Genomic DNA, 17,099 nt, shown 5'->3' with positions numbered 1-17,099 from the left:
CTTAGTAAAATTGACATGGACCACACAAATTAATCCCAATAATAGTCTGATCCCATCTCACAACGGTGAGGGTTGTCACCAATAACAACACTAACGATTGAGCTACCATAATAAAGATGCTAGCTGCTATAGAACAACTACGAAACACTACAAAAGAGTGTCAGTGACCTATAGTAGCAACACCTTGAGCTAGAGTTGGCCGAGCAAGAAGAGCCCAAGAATCCCCAACCACTCGTTGCATAATTTGGGATGATCTAATCCTAGATAATTTCAAACCACCATAAGCGGTATTATTTGACAGCAAGAGCGGTCCTTTGGAGTATATAATCTCAATCAACACCTAGATGAATATTATCACGGTGGATGACTCACTGAAGTGCAAGTTGATGGTTTGGACATTTAAGGAAGTTGTCTTTTGGTGGTATATAATCTTATTGAGGCTATCAGTGTCAAGTTACCAGGATATGACAACAGAGATGGTCCATGATTTCTTGCCTAGCAAGCACAAAAAAAGGTTTTTGAAACGGGTTTGTTCAATGCTATCCAAGGTTATTCCCAGTCCTTTCCTGAGTACTTGACCATATTCAATTAGGAGACCATTAAGGTCGCCAATCCAAACTAAGAGATGTTTGTCGGAGCTTTCCAAAATGACTTCAAAGCCATGCACATCAATGAGTCCTTTGTCTAGAAATCGATAACCTCGATGGAAGCGATCGTAGCTAGAGTGGAATGCTATATCAAAGGAGAAGAAAGCAATGTCTAAAAGAGAACTCGAGATTTAAGTGAACGAGGTAGTGGAAATTCTAAAGTACCCAGCAAGTGAAGAAACCATAATATAACACCAATTCAAGAGAAAGTTGAAATCAAGCCTTCTAAAAGGCCATTAGAGCATTTCACCCCACTGAACACAATGAGAGAATAAATCCTCCAGGATACCTACCACATAAAGGTCATTTCCAAACCCCTTGCCCCTAAAGGATACATAATAGGAGGCGAGCCATATAAATGGTGCAAGTATCATAGGATATAAGGTATCCCTGCAAATGATTGTCATAACCTAAGTGATAGATTGAAAAGCTAAACCAGGAAGACCACATGCACATATATGTATAGGTAATTCCTATAATCAATAAATAAGAGCACCATAGTCAAGGGCAAGCCACAAGAGAACACCCCAACCCAGAAAGGATAAGAGTCTTGAAGAAAGACATGATCCTAGCCAAGAAAATCACACTTTGAATATGATTGCAAAAAGCTTCGCAAGGAGGAAGAAAGTCTATCTCTTTAAGAAAGAGATATGTCCGTCAAATAATGCATATGGAGAGTACATAACCCGCAGAAAGCAGAATTACCTCACTAGAGATTAGTTTTTCCAATATAGATGCAAAAGTATTCCTACCTCACGAAAGTGATCCCATGTTGATTAGCTTATAGATGCAAAGATGGACTGTAAAAAGAGTCCTTATGGACCTTGGCTGCTCGATCGATGTCCTCTAGTGGGATGTATTTGAAGGTTTAAAGATAGAACCCGAGCTTTTACAACCTTTTAGAGGCTCACTAGTAGTTTTTTAGGGGAGCAGGTGTAAGTCTAAGGATACGTCTCGATGTTGACGATGTTTAGAGGGGAGGAACTCCAAGGTCATAAAAGTAAGATACTTGGTGGTGAAAGTCATTTCCTCATTTAAACCTATCATCAACATGCCTTCCTTCAACACTTGAGGCAGCCGCATGTCGATCTTCTTGCCGAACATTCACGAATCCAATATCATGTCGATATCATATCCAGTATTGGATAACTCTAGGTCTAACTGAAAATCATGTACCCAATCATTTTCAAGACAAATCAAATCAATATTTGTAGCCTCTTCACAAAAGGAGCTCTGATTAATGGTTGATAACACCATGGTGAATCTAAGCTGACTTGAGGGAGAAGACACTAATTAAGTGTCATTACCACTAGACGTTTTCTTGTAACTACCAAAAAGCTCCATTTGTACAAACTTCCAATATGATTTCTTTATACCCTATTTTGTGCTCATCAAACATTGAGTCCATAACTCACATTGTCCACATTGTTTTCGGGGATCTATGACCCACCCAAATGGACCACACTCTCGATTAAACACCATAATATAAAAATGAAAAGTACAACGGAAATAGACTGTTACCCAGTCTTATGAGTGGTTGTTGGTATTACAAGAATTCAGGAGATACTTGTTGCAACTATGTGAGATAAAGGAAATGAAAAACCATCAACTCTATTTATAGGATTGAGTGACTAACAAATGGATAAATGTATTTTAAGTTATCTTCTTAAGGAAGTAGGAATATGCCATGAGTTACTGCTATTCCCAAAGCATTTTGTAATTATCACGTCAGTGTAGGTGGAATGTTGTCCATTGAGGTGCGCCGCAAAATCGTTAGTCGGTTTTATCCAAGCATTTTGGCCCTACGCAGTTCATGCTTGAGGGGTTTTTTACACGTCAGATATCTCAGTATGTCTCAAGAAAGCATTTCGCTACTACATGGCTCATGCTTAAGGGGTTGTGTACATGTCTGATCTCTCGGTATATTTTAGAAAAACATTTCTCGCGTTAATAACTCATACTCTAAGGGGTTGTGTACATGTCCGATCTATTTAACTGGAGGTGGATCGGGTTGTAGCCTGTATCCAATAGAGTCTGTCCGAAATTGCAACTCATCCAGCTGAACGAAATTGAGCTTAAGCAATTGATAGGCCATGTTTAATATGTGTCCAAAACTAATAGAGAAGAAATATTTGAATTAAGATACGAAAGATATTGCTTTTATGATTAATTGAGAGAATAATGACTTAAGATCTGCCAATCAAGTTTGATTATCAATTACCATTAAACGATCATACTAATCAAATGTAATGTAATCACCTTAAATGGTTTTTGATGGACATTGAGTAAGAAACATGTTAAAGTACTATGTAAGAAAATGATCACACAAAAAACATATACACAATTTAGAATTTACAACGCATACGAGTGTGACTTTACTAACCCTCACTGATAAAATTATCACTAATGTAAACCCTCACTGAAAACATATTTATTTTTCTTTAAATAAACATTTGCAGATCGTTCAATCCAAATACGCGGCAGTACACAAAACAACTAGCAGATTGTTCAAACTTACTGCACGAGCCGATGCATGGCAGACACGTGCTCTTAGTGTATTAGCATCTAATCTCCACGTTCCATTTAATTAAGGCTAGTTGATGAATTGATGAAAGAATATTCGAATTATGATGCATGTGACGTTCAGTAGCATGTACATGATCAAATAGAAATATTCAAATTTGTGGTAAGCTAAGCCATACGACTTTTTTCTTGCAATTTTTGAACTTCAATATTCTTGTACATTATTTGCAAGAGACTTTGAGCTTTCAACTAACGAAGACTTGTGCTGACCAACATCCAAGTTTTTCTTTAGTAAAATAATATTTAGGATCTATCACTACAAGAAAAATGACCTTTGGTGACAGCCATTTTTTAATGTTTTACCTACAGACAACAAAAATTGTCACTAATTCTTATTTTAATAGTTTTATTTATTCAATTTTACTTATCTTTATTATTACTATTATTATTATTTTAAACTCAGATCTCTCTCTTTTGACAAAATGCGAAGAACTTTCTCCTAACGTGCCACTCGTCTCTCTCTTTCTCGTGCCGACAAAACGCAAAGAACTTTCATATAAGCGCTTTTCCAAACGCGCTTTTTTCTCAAATCGATTCTCACGGAAGTTCTCCAATGTTGCTTTTTCCCCAAATCGTTCAATCGCTCGACCCTAAAATTGTTCAATCGCTCAACCTCAAAATCGTTCAAATCGCGTAAACCTCAAAATTGCTCGTCCTTATTTCAATCTCAACTCTTTTAGCTTCAACCTAAATCACTTGAATCGTATCAATTGCTCAAACCTTAACAATCAGATCTGAATTGTTTCAACATCAAAATCAATCATTTGAATTGCTCAATCATCAAATCTTTTGTGTGAGCTCTGTTTATCATATCATGTTATAGGAGTTGTAGTTAAAATAATTCAATTTGATGTTTTTCATGCCTTTAAGGTCGAAGACATCGCCATTATATGCGCCTCGCCGTCACCGACACAAATCAGGTACTATAAACTTTTAAAACTAGTTTAAACGTATTTTTGAATGTTTATCTGACTATTGATTTCATCTAAAATTTGTTGTTTTTGTCACTAATTTATACTTGTTATTGAATTTGAGTTCATGGTTATGCGTTAGTTTTGTCATGCTGAGGAAGACCGTTGTTATTTTTCTAGTTGTGTATTCATTTATTGTTGGTAATTACTTGCATTCACCAATTTCGGTTTCCAATTGCATGTGTATTTACTAAGGAAATGGCTGTTGCTGCTTTCACTATCAATGTAGTTGATGACCCCTGCACTTTGAGTAAAGTGTTGTACTTGAGACCCCTTGGAAATGTTTATGAGTGGAATCTAGATTTTGTATATTTACGTAAAGTTACGTAGCAGTAAATTCATTTCAACATTACCTATATACTAATGGAATCTAGATTTTGTTACTTCTGAGGAGTATTTCTAAAGTTACATTTTCTCCTTCCGCGGAAGCAAAGATCCATTCACGACGGAGACAAATCCAATGCAATTCTCCATTCATAGTTTCAACTCAACTCAACTTACAATACCTACAACTATCTAGTAAATCAATTTTATTCTAAATATGGTTTGGAGTTTGACAAGTCTTGGTTTTTGGTATTGTTCTTTCTATTATACAGGCAATTGGCACAATCAACATGGCTATTGAGTTAATCCAAAAGTTGGGCATTTTTTCCATTGGAGGTTAGTATTTCTAAAATTTCAGATTGGTTCTCATTGGATACAATTGTAACTAAACTACTCACTTGTTTCTGGTCTTTTTCAGAGCCACAAAAGTTTTCAAAAGATGGTTACGAAGAACTGATGCAAGTGAGTGTCATCTTGCTCATGATATGCTTTCAATACTTCTTTATTCGCTGATTTAAATTCTTTTATACATAGTTTCTTTTCTCTTTTTTGAGTTAATAGTGATTAACCCTTGTATGACATATTTGGACTGTCACCTGATGGTTACGAATCCTTTTGATTATGTTGAACCTTTGGGTGACTGGTTACAAGACAAGTTTCTATGGCCCTATTAATGCATATGCAGGGTATGCAAGAATGAAGGAATCCCATTTCGTGAAGTTGCTCCATCATGGTTAGAACATGAAATCTGGGAGGAAGCATTCATCACAAGTATTTTTCTTGTCTTTTCATTTATTCATTTTAATGTTATTGAGGATAGAACTCAACATTGCATAATAGTTCTTTTGGAAATGTGAGTGGCTGATGAAGCCTCATGAAAGCTGTACACTAAATCAATGATATAGGGTTCTGATACATTTAAACCGTTGGTCACTCACCAGCAGGTGCTGGTGTAGCCTATAGAAAAGTTCTTGTTCTATGTTGAAGTTATGAAATTTTTAATTATCTATTCTACTCAAACTTACAAGATTTCAGACTCTCCTTTTAGGTTTTCTTATATCCTAAAACTCACATGGGATCTGATGTCATTACAGGTAGCTTGAGGATTTTGCAACATGTAGAGAGTATTCAGGTTCCAACAGAATGGCAATCTGCCCATTCTAAAACATGGAAGGATATATCATGGACAAAAAAGCAATTTCAGGTGGTAAATTAATACCGTTGCTGCATTTATATTAATTTTATTTTAGTTTCTCACATTTTGAGTTACTGCAGGGTGGACCTGGAATGATCACGAATTTAATCCAGGTAAATTTTCTTTATTATTTTCACATTTTGAAGATAGGTTTAACTAATCACTCTTAAAGAGTAAAAATCTTCAAAGCTTTTACTCACTCAAGCTTTTTCTTATTTTTAAGTTATATATTTTCAAATATCGCAATTGTAAAACCAAAATGCAAAATTTTTTTAATCAGGAAAAAGTTATGGAGAAAGCAATTTTGGAAGGGTACCCAATGAGAAACATATGTACAAGGTGAAGATCCTACTTCTTTGCTGAGATGAAATAGATGGTAGTTGACCTTCCCTTTCTCTTTGGCTGGTATGTAACCCTGACAATGCCATAGTTTCTCAATGAGTAGATTGTGAATTTGTAATCACTTGGAAGATGTCCACTTGACTGATATGAAGTATGAACAAATTTACAAATTGGTTGGGACCAAAACAGAAACAAAATAGCCCGAATAAGTCATTTCTTAGCCCACCTCTTAAGGTGTTTATGTTGTGCACAATTTACTTGACAAGAGTGGAGCTAGTTTTGCTGGGTGGAGTCTAATGCAGAGAATTCAAAGCCTGTATATGATAGACTTATTTTTACCTTGAGACAAATGTTGAAATGTGTCTTATGATGTGTGTTTGGACGTGTTAGATGGAAATTATTTTTAAGAAATTTAGAATTTTAAGCAATTTAAATGATTAAATTGAAATTTATTTATCTTAAATTCTTAAATTCTTAGAAGTGAAAGAATTCTGTTTAGTTTGCTCAGTAAAACTATGAGATAAATGTAACTTATGATACTTTACTATTAGAATTTAGAGGGCTTTGATTGTTCTGCTGCAAGTTCTTGTCATTCTTTGTATGCTCCTTGAAACTGTGAGTGATGACTTGTTTGACTGCATCTTGCAGATTATTTAGTCTTGAAGTTTCAGCCATCTTCAACCCTTCATTCCCGAACCTTGCCTTTGTTCTATACTACCTTGCGGTTTTTTGAATTGAACCTTTTTTTTTAATTTAATTTACACAGGTTGCTGAAAGATTTGTTGCTGCTATTGATGAATCCGCAAAACCACCATTTCAAATGGGATTCTTTATTGATTACAATATTGATGATATACTAAGACAGGCAACTGAATCTACTCTTAGGTATCAAAGAGGTACTTTATAACATCTCACCCGATCAGGATCCTTACGTTTACTCCTCGTTTATGCTTCCGTGTTATGTGTACCCAGCCAAGTTCAGAGGCTAATCTGATGCAATAATATTTTTTGCAGGGGAACCAATCTCAGTGCTAGACGGAGTACCTGTTGCAATAAAGGACGAGATAGATTGTTTACCGTATCCAACAACAGGTAAGGCAGTGTACTGTTTTAATGATTTTCTCAGGATCATCTATTCAAATGATTAAGCTGCTAATTTCATAATTCACTAAAGCATCTTATAATGGTGTGTTCAAGAAGGTACGAAGTGGATGCATAAGGAAAGGCCTTGTAAAGACGATGCATGTTGTGTTAAGCGCTTAAGGCAATGCGGTGCTATACTTGTTGGGAAATCCAATATGCACGAACTTGGGTCTGGAACTAGTGGGATAAACCCACACTATGGGTAATAATAACACCACCATCATCATCATGTGTTACATTCTTTCATATTGTGTTTACATATTTTGTGCCTTTGAACTGTGAGTGATGTTGTTTCGGTTTTTTGAATTGAATCCATGCATGTTTTCTATTTCCGTACGCATCCAATTCTTGCATATACACTGTTCTGGTTTCGTGTTAATTTCATGAATATTTGCTGCTGTTGATACGAATGATATTTCGTGCATACTTATGCTGCTGTTTCGAATTAGGATTGCTCGGGTATATGTTACTTCTGTCCGAAATAATTTATGCATATTAGCAATTTATGTTTCGAATTAATTTAGTGTGTACCAGTTTATGTTCTTGCATATGCCTCTGTTTCAGGAAAATCTTGGTTGCATTCGTAAGACTCTCGCTGACTTCACCAGCTTGAATCACTGAGTAGTTAATGTACTACTTCTGTCGGGTGGACTCCATCAATGCTTTCGAGCCTGATGGTTACAAATCCTCTTGATTATGTTGAATCTTTGGGAAAAGCTTGTGCTTCTGGGTTTACACTAAATAAAGCTGGTGCTTCTGGTACTTCGAGTGGACCGTTTCCCGTGGGTTTACACTAAATAAAGCTGGTGCTTATGTTGAATCCTCTTGAATATTTTACTTGGTCATTGATTAGATTCATACAAAATAGGGGTCTTTATAGTTATACTTATTCAAACAAAAAAATAAGAAAATGTAGTTGAAATTCTTTGTTACTATATTGAAATATTTGAATTTAATTGAAATTGATATAATAGTTTAATTTTAATATTAAGTTAATTTGTCATATTTAAATTGAAATAATAGAAAATGTATCGTAAAAAATTTTATCGAGTAATTGAATTTTAATATTATATTCAATTATAAAAAAAAATTAATTTATAATTTTATTATATTTTTGTAAACTAAAAAAATATTATTTAATAGAGTTCTAGTGACACCTATTAAAACAAAAACTGTAGGTAAAAATAGAAATATTTGTAACACTAACCTATGATATAGTGACATTCAGGTAAATATTTGCCCGTAGCTAAAAGCTATCGTGACACTTCTTACACCGTAGCACTACACCCCCTTATAATTGACGCTAGGGGTGGGCGTCACTCAATGTTTGCAAGACTTTTACCTACGGATTATTGACTTTTAGTGACACTTTTTGAGAGTCACAAAAAGTCAATTTTCTTGTAGTGATATATGCTATATAAATTCAACGCAATTGTAAATTAGTGAAATGAAATTCTAGTTATCGTTCATCTCGATTAAGGAATATGTACAAAGTCAATACATATGGTTAGTTGTATAGAATATTTAAATGACGGACTAACTATGGTTAACTAACCAATTATAACAAAGACTAGAAGGTTGATATATATTACTGTCCACCTAAAAATAAATAACATGTTACCGGGAATTAATACACATTGATTTAGTATTAGGTGATATTTCTTCAACCGATGAAAAATAGGCAAGTGTATTACAGTTGAATATCATGCAATAAAACCCTTACTACTTTATTAAAATTATGGAAGTATTTAAATTAGTTAAACATAAGTAGAACTTATTGCATATTACAAATAAGGCTTAATTAGTTCTCAAATTTTTTTAACTTAATTTCAGGTTTTATTTTAGTCCCTTATTTAAAAAAGTTACATATTAGTCCCTGAAAATCGGTTCCGTTAGTCTAATTGGTCCCTACCGTTAAATTTTTTGAAAAAATGTTAATTTTAGTCCCTGAAAATCGGTTCCGTTAGTCTAATTGGTCCTTACCGTTAAATTTTTTAGAAAAACGTTAATTTTGCTTATGTGACATGCACTACAAGAAATCTGTTGATTAGCTGGGTGAATTTGCCAGGTGTAAAACACCTCGCAAATTATTGCACTTGCGGGATGCATAACACCTCGCAACTCAGTTTTTTTGGAAAAATAAATATTAATGTTTTTCCATCTCGCAAAGGAGGGAAGGAAGTTTGAAAATTTGAAAAACAAGTTGCAGGGTGTTAAACACCCCGCAACATTATTTTAAAAAAGTTGTTAGAAAATAAAAAATTGCTTTTACTGAAAAGTCAGGGTGGCAGGTGACCGTATGATGCTTTTACTGACACAAATGTTGCGAAGTAAAAAACACCCCGCAAGTTGCAACGTCTTTGTACGTTGCCAGGTGAAAACCACCCCGCAAGTTTTTTTGAAAATTTTGGAAAAAAGTAAATCTGGCAATTAATGATAGCACAGAGTACCAGGTAAGTTTGTCAGACAGATTAATTGCGGGGTGGAATGCACGTCGCAAGTTGCAATATCTCTTTTTATTGCGAGGTGATTTAAACCTCGTAAGATTTCTAATAGAATTGGGGAAAAATAGATCTTGAACGTAACATTTCAGAAAAATATTTACCTTCTCTCTTTCTTTTCTTCTCTACCAACACACCAACATATTCCACAAACATAAACCCTAAAACCCTCTTTTTTTCTACAAATCAACACACATTCAGTTGCTACATTCAAATTTCTTTGCATTTTCTACTTTCAATACATTATTAAGGTACACATGTGAGTTAATTTCTTTGTAATTGATTATATGAATGATCTGATTTGAGTATGATATTTTAGAAATTTGTTGATAAAATTTATATGATTCTGTTTACAAATATGTTAAAGTGTTAGAATATTAATTTATATGATTCTGAATGCACATATAGAGAAGATATTTATTGAATGATCCGTACAGAAAACAAACACCGGCTTCTTCAAAGTCAAAACATTTACATACCTTATTATGCTGCTCATATTATTGGTTCTTACATCATGCATAAAGAAGAGTTTGCACAGATAGCTATTCGATCCGGTGTTATACCACCATTGTTAGAGTTTCTAAAAGGTAAAATAAGTTGGATTGAACAAAGAGTTGTTGTTAGAGCACTCGGTCATTTAGCTAGTTACAAAACCACTTTTGAATTAGTCTCTAAATATGAAGCTGAGTTGGTGAAATCAACAATGAGTTTAGCTTCATCTTGCTTAAAAAAAATATATGTTGAATTCGTATCTACGTTATTTATTATATTTATTATATTTATTATATTTATATTATAAATATTAATTTTAGCTTCATCTTTTATGAATTTAAATTATTTATTATATTTATATTATTCTAAATATTAATTTAAATATTTAAAATAATATAAATTTTTTTTTATTATCTACGTTATAATTTGCAAGGTGGACTAATCATGGTATCTCAAAATATTTGCCAGGTGAAATTCATCCTGCAAGTTTTTGAATATTCAAATATTGCTAGGTGAATTTCACCCCGCAAGTCACTGTTATCCCTGCTCTGACTCAACTGTGCACCTGCTCTGAACGAAGCTGTCACAAGAAACGAAGTTGTTTGCAACTCTTGGAAAGCGTGTTTGAGGGGTGCTTTAAACTTGGCAACGTTGCAGGGTGAAAAGCACCTGGCAAAGTTGCGGGGTGCAAATCCCCTTGCAAAAAGTTGCGACTAACATTTTTGCAGGGTGGGTAGGTCACCTCGCAACTGTTGTGTTGCAGGGTGATATTTACATTTGCGGGATGATTTCCACCTGGCAAATAGGAGTTATTTTTGTAGTGATGACAACAAGACATTTGTTAATAAGCTGACTCAACATAAGTATTAAAAAATTATTATTTCATTTAAACGTGAGAGATTTAATTTTCGGAGGTTAAAAACCTCCGCAAATTGTTAATAATGTGAAAAAATATAATACTGCATTGCTATCACAATAATTAACAAATACTCTTAAAACAGAGTAACCAAGCTGGTTACTATACAAATTTTTTTCAAGCCTCTCAACAATAAGATTGACATGCTCTTCCTAATTGAATGAATAATGAACAACAATGGCCCAATTTCTAGAAAAGTCTTAACATAATAAATCATCCACTGCACCAACTTCTTTATTTTTATCAAGTGCTTCAGAGGTCATCATGTAAAGACAATGTCCTAAAAGTCATTATGATACCTACAAAAATCAATTCACACTTAATGTTAAAACAAAGACAATTACATAACAAACACACAAATTTATAGCAGAAAAAGGATATTTGTTGAAACATTTTGATGTATTAAAATTATATTGTATAATTCACCAATCTTCAAACCAATCTATAAAAAACAGGAAACAATCACAATCAATTGATTCAACTTGTTTCAATTCTGGATGAGAAAAGTCAAAACCAATCCCCTAAGCAAGTCTTTAATTGTTGCTTAATATCAAGTAGAATACACCAAACATTACCACTTATAAACTCTAAAAATATAGAAACATTATCACTTACCACAAACAGAGCATTAGAACTAATAAATATTACACTTGTAAACATAAATATCACACATAATTCATTCAATCAATAAGAGAAAACCAATAATATATAACGAAATACAAACAAAGAAATATAACACCAAAATCCAAACAAAGAAAAATCTATAACAATCTAAACCAAAAATGTTTTTTTCTCAGATTCAGAAAGTACCATTCAAGATCTATAATACCAATTACATTTTAATCAATAAATCTAAAAAAAATGCTGGATCTGAGATTCAGAAAGTACCATTCAAAAAAAATGTTACTGATTATGTAAATATGGAGTTGAGATCTGAGATATAGCAGTTGCAAAAGAACATCAAGCTTCACCGCGACCTCCGTTTCAGTTGATGCAAGACAGAATCCAATTCTCTGCCGGTGATTTTTCCGTCATTACATATACTTAGAGTTGTTTAAAATTTGAAGGTATGAGCAGCAATGGAGAAGAAAATGAAGAAAGTTTTTGGAATGTAAACATATGTGAGAATGAGGAGAATAGAAAAGATGTTGGCGGCTAGAGTTTTGGGATGAAAGAAGAGAGAGCGATATTATGTTTTAAATCCACGTGGAAAGCACCCATAATATAATAATAAAGTCAGATAGTGAAATAAATCCAACTAGATTGCCACCTAGTTAACGTTTTTTTTTACCAAATTTAACGGATATGATCAAATATACTAACATAATCATTTATAAGGGACTAACATGTAACATTTTTTAGATAAAGGATTAAAGTGAAACATAAAATTAAGCTAAATGACCAAATGATGTATTAAGCCTACAAATAAATATATAAAATAAAATAATTGAGAATTTGAATTATTTGAATTAATAAAAAAAATCGAGTTTAAGATGGAATAAATTGAAGAAATAAGCGAGACGAGCTTTGACGACGACAGGTTTTGACGGAACAACTTTGGAGGATGACAGATTTTGGCGGGACGAACTTTAGTGGACGACAAATTCACAATTTCAATCCAACCTCATTTTTTAGGGGTGCGGAGTCGGTCGGCGGATCGCAGTCGTTTTACCGCCCTAGGTTGGGCATGAGTTCGATCCCTATTAGGCCATTTGTCCAATATGTCAAGAGCTTAATTTTGTGTCTGTGGTTATTAGGCTATGTATAATTAGGGGTGGAAATAGGCCAGGCTGATAACAGGGGCCTACAGGCTGGCCTATAAAGGCTCAGGCCAGGCCACACATTTTTTATAAATAGAAAAGGCCTAGGCTTTTTTATAAGCCTATTTAGTTAAAAAGGCTAGGCCTCAGGCAAAAAAAAAGCCTTTTAAGCCTATCAGGCCGGCCTATTTAAATAAATATGAATAATTTTGTTATTATTATTATTATGTTATGTGTTGTACTTTGAATTAAAATACATAAATAAAACTTGGTTATCTTAAAGAGCTTTTGAAAATAAGATGAAAACACCTGATGAACATTGTTTTCATAAGTTCTCTTAAATAAATAGTCTCCCAGAACTTATGCTAATAGGTAAGTTAAAATAAGTCAATGCAAATAAATTTTTAGTCTCTTGGTATTTTGTTAGTTAGTCTATTTAAACATTATTTTAGTTAGTATGTCAAAACAAATAGGCTTTTATGTAGGCTAACAGGCAAACCAGGCCTTCGAAAAGGCCAGGCTCAGGCCTAAAAATAAGCCTACGACAGGCCAAAGGCCAGGCTTAGGCTTCGATTTTTTTGACAGGCCAGACCTAGGCTTGGTAAAGCCTAGCTCGGCCCAACCTATTTCCACCCCTATGTATAATGGAGGTGTTGAATAATTTTTTCAATAATTGAATGCTTGCAATGAGGTGTTGAATAAAGTGTTGAAAATGAGATGAATTAATTGGTGTTGAAAACATTCAACATGTTGAATGAGGCGGGAGTGAGACCACATAAAATATTTTGCAAATTCTTATTGGTTTTTTTTTGTGAATATTTAGATTTTTAGTGTGTTGTGAATGGTGGTAGGGTAGAGTGTTGAATTTTATTAAACAAAACTAATGTAATGTAGTGAGTAAAAATTGAACACGTGTTGAATTATTAGGTGGAAGAAAGAGAATATGATGTGGAATATAAAAAGTGAAGAAGAAAAAAAGATGTTGAATTTATAAACTATTGTTCATATTCTTAAACGAACAAAAGTATTAGTTTTTCGGGGATTAAATATATTTTTGTTATTTCAAAACAATAAAATACATATTTTTTACTTTTTCGACAATTTCTCTTTTCTCTTTATTCTCACTTTCTTCTCAAAACGGAACATACTGTTGGAGTTGGTGTAATTGTTACACAGTTCAGTGCCGGGGCTCCGCCGATACCTTCCCCCGACGACGGTTAACTCTCAAACGCAATCTTCAGAGTCGTGCAGTACTATCTCCCTCTCTCACTTATTCTTATATCTCAAAGCAACAATGAAATCATATATTTCCTCTCTTTCGTTTCACACTTGTTTCAAAATTTTGAATTTCTTTATACGTAGTAATTTATTTGATTATATCGAATTTATAATATCTACACAGCTATCCATGTGTTTCACTCAAATACATTACTATGTCTAAATCAAATATGCATACCAATTGAATTTCCCATTTTATGCACACCAACTGTTTGAATAAATGTTACACTGAATGTTTGCTTCCTTCAGTTTTCAGGGTAACTTCTTATCACTATCCATGAGGCTCTATGATGAATTCAAAGAGATATTAAAGATTCAGAAGCTTCGAAGATCCGTATCTTTTGCTGGCTTCTACGGTTTCACCATGCTTATCATCTATGCTTATGTTAACAATACGTGGGTTGCACACTGCTAAAGAAACTTGTTCTTACTGCTATAACTAGAATTTGGGTTTTATTTATTGGTTCTCGTGTTAATCTATAGCGTGTCGATTGTGATTTTGGTTTTGCAGAACTAGAGCTGGATATTCTAGAGCTGATCAATACTATGCATCATACCCAGCTGGTACCGAGCTCTTAACTGACACCACCAAGGTCTTTTTCATTATAGAATCTGAAAAGTATCATTTATTTTGATGTTATTTTAGTCCTGAGTATGACTGTAGTGTTTAAAATTGTTGTCAGTTATACAAAGCTGCTCTTGGAAACTGTTTTGAGTCTGAAGAGTGGGGCGCATTTGAGTTTTGTGTCATGGAAAAACACTTTGAGCGTCAAGGGAAATCACCATATGCCTATCATGCTGTGAGCTTCAATATCTTTTCTTTATCTTGTGTTAAATCAAGAATAAGAGCTTTTTTCCACTTAATCCTTAAAGATATTGATATATGAATCCTATTTCTTATCCAATCTCATAAAAGTTAAATGCTTTCAGTTTTTTATGTAACTCCTGTTTAGAATCTAGTACAAATTACTTGATGTTGCTCATTATATTTTGTTTTAACTGCAATGTGTTGGACTCGTTACAGCAATACATGGCACACCTCCTTTCTCATGGACAGCTTGATGGAAGTGGGTAACCAATAAAATCATAAGAGGTAATGACAAAGTCGAAAGCTTAGAACATAAGAAAGCATGTAAACCCAAATGAGAAAACTTGAGGTTTGAGTTTGTCAGGTTTTGAAATGCTTTATATTCTATACCCTTGTTTTATTTTTTTAATACTGAACAAAGTAGATAAATCATTTTCTTTCTCTTTTAGGATAGCATCAAAACTTGTATCATATTTTATTTTCCATCCCTTCTTTGATATATAAATAGTCAAATGCTCCCTGTAAGTGTTAAGTGCTTCAGATTTTATTGTTAAAACAGGCTACATGTAGGTGTATTTAATGAAAGTAATTTCAGTTTTCATTTTTGGTTTTATGAGTCTCATATAAACTTTCTTCTCACTGCCACCAATCTATTATATTCATGTTTGTTCATTTCCATCACTAATGAAGGTTGTGAGTTACAGTAGCATTTTCAGAATGCTGAAAATGACTTTTAGCATTATCAAAAATACTGATATTGTGTTCTGAGTACACAAAACATAGGTTGTTAACGTCACGCTATACCTCCAAAATACTACAATGGATAGCAGGATGACCGCTATTGTGAAGACTAAAAAAAAAATGTATATAGTGAATATAAATTCTAACAACATACATAAATGCTTAAAAAGAGAAAAATACACCAATTTAAAGGAACAATTATACTCAATTATAATAAACTTTGTCTTATCCCATCAAAACAAGTTCCATCAAAATCAAATTATAAAAGTATTTAGAATTTCTAAACCAAGTTTTAAAAGTAAACAAAATGAAATTTCTAAATCATATTCACGTCTATCCTATCTTAACTTCTAAGTTACACCATATTAATATTATCTTGTTCATCATTTCATTCAAAGTCTATTTTCTTCCACATTTTAATGATCTAGCTTGCTTATCTTCTTAAAAGGAACCTATATTATAATTTTAAAATAAGATAAATAATTTCAAATTTCACTACATCCAGTATAACTATATTAAAAATTCTATTAATTTTAACTTTCTTGTTCAAAAGTATTTCAATTACCCTACATCATGAAGAGTTGCATGTTAAGCTTAATATTTTCATTGTAGTTATTATTTGCCAATAAGGACTATGGTTTGTGTTTTGGACCGACCTCAAGGCTAAGACCATAGAAGACCAATTTCGCCCATCATATAGTACAACCATTGACATGAAAACATATATGATTTTTCAATCCATGGTTTATTCTATTTCCATTACTTAAACACTGACTTAGGCATTCTGTTAAGTTAACTTAGTTGGTAGTTATGCAGGAACATTAGATGCAGGGCATAAGTTCGAACCTGGGTATCCCACTTGTTCACCATTAAAAGGTGAATTCCAATCACTAGGCTACTTGACAAAAAAACACTGACTTAGCCGTTGGAGTGCTAGCCTTGCAAATCCACCACACACAACCGCGCTGAAACGACGTGAGTTACCTCGCAACCACACCAGAGAAACATCTTTCATCACTTCAAGGATGAGAAACATCTTTCATCACTCCAAGGATCTGATCAACAATTCTGGTTTTAGTATAGAATAATGACATCACCTTTGGGGAATCGATTATTAATTTCTACAAATTTCCATAATTAAGCCCCTGATTTAGTCAGTCCTCTAATTTAATAAGATTTTTGTTGGTTCAATTAGATATTTTTGATTCAGATCCAAACCAATTTGACAGACACGTTCAGATGAATACAATTTCAAAATTTTCCAGATCAAGTTTTTCTTCAACTTTTGCCATAGATACGATCGGTGAAGATTCGTTTATACAAACTAGATCCTTTCCTCTAGGATTTGACGAATTTACACCCCCAAGTCAACGGGCAAGCCAAAGCAACGAACCGAGT

At 33.5% G+C, this 17,099-nt stretch overlaps 2 protein-coding genes across 9 annotated transcripts; both read left to right on the top strand.

Moving 5' to 3' along the window:
* Nucleotides 1–3,627: 3,627 nt before the first annotated feature.
* Nucleotides 3,628–8,190, top strand: LOC131595886 (fatty acid amide hydrolase-like). 7 transcript variants are annotated; one of them, XM_058868406.1, is made up of 11 exons: nt 3,630–4,023; nt 4,101–4,150; nt 4,798–4,861; nt 4,944–5,296; nt 5,620–5,729; nt 5,801–5,833; nt 6,001–6,059; nt 6,829–6,958; nt 7,077–7,154; nt 7,260–7,407; nt 7,770–8,190. In XM_058868406.1, the coding sequence occupies exons 5-11, from the start codon at nt 5,693–5,695 to the stop codon at nt 7,816–7,818; spliced, it is 534 nt and encodes a 177-aa protein (XP_058724389.1). In that variant the 5' UTR covers nt 3,630–4,023; nt 4,101–4,150; nt 4,798–4,861; nt 4,944–5,296; nt 5,620–5,692; the 3' UTR covers nt 7,819–8,190. The 7 variants fall into 7 exon arrangements, with proteins under 7 accessions (XP_058724391.1, XP_058724389.1, XP_058724388.1 ...); XM_058868405.1 differs by having other exon boundaries at nt 3,630–4,150; nt 4,944–4,987; nt 5,211–5,296; XM_058868404.1 differs by having other exon boundaries at nt 3,630–4,150.
* A 5,772-nt stretch (nt 8,191–13,962) lies between these two features.
* LOC131600264 (uncharacterized) lies at nt 13,963–15,561 on the top strand. 2 transcript variants are annotated; one of them, XM_058872449.1, is made up of 5 exons: nt 13,963–14,119; nt 14,402–14,548; nt 14,664–14,745; nt 14,836–14,952; nt 15,177–15,561. In XM_058872449.1, exons 2-5 carry the CDS (start codon nt 14,430–14,432, stop codon nt 15,225–15,227), a joined length of 369 nt encoding a protein of 122 aa, XP_058728432.1. In that variant the 5' UTR covers nt 13,963–14,119; nt 14,402–14,429; the 3' UTR covers nt 15,228–15,561. The 2 variants fall into 2 exon arrangements, with proteins under 2 accessions (XP_058728432.1, XP_058728430.1); XM_058872447.1 differs by having other exon boundaries at nt 13,966–14,124.
* Nucleotides 15,562–17,099: the final 1,538 nt, after the last annotated feature.

Source organism: Vicia villosa, linkage group LG4 (assembly GCF_029867415.1).
Source record: "Vicia villosa cultivar HV-30 ecotype Madison, WI linkage group LG4, Vvil1.0, whole genome shotgun sequence".
Classification (NCBI taxonomy): Eukaryota; Viridiplantae; Streptophyta; class Magnoliopsida; order Fabales; family Fabaceae; genus Vicia; species Vicia villosa.
This window is presented reverse-complemented; position numbering and strand designations above follow the sequence as displayed.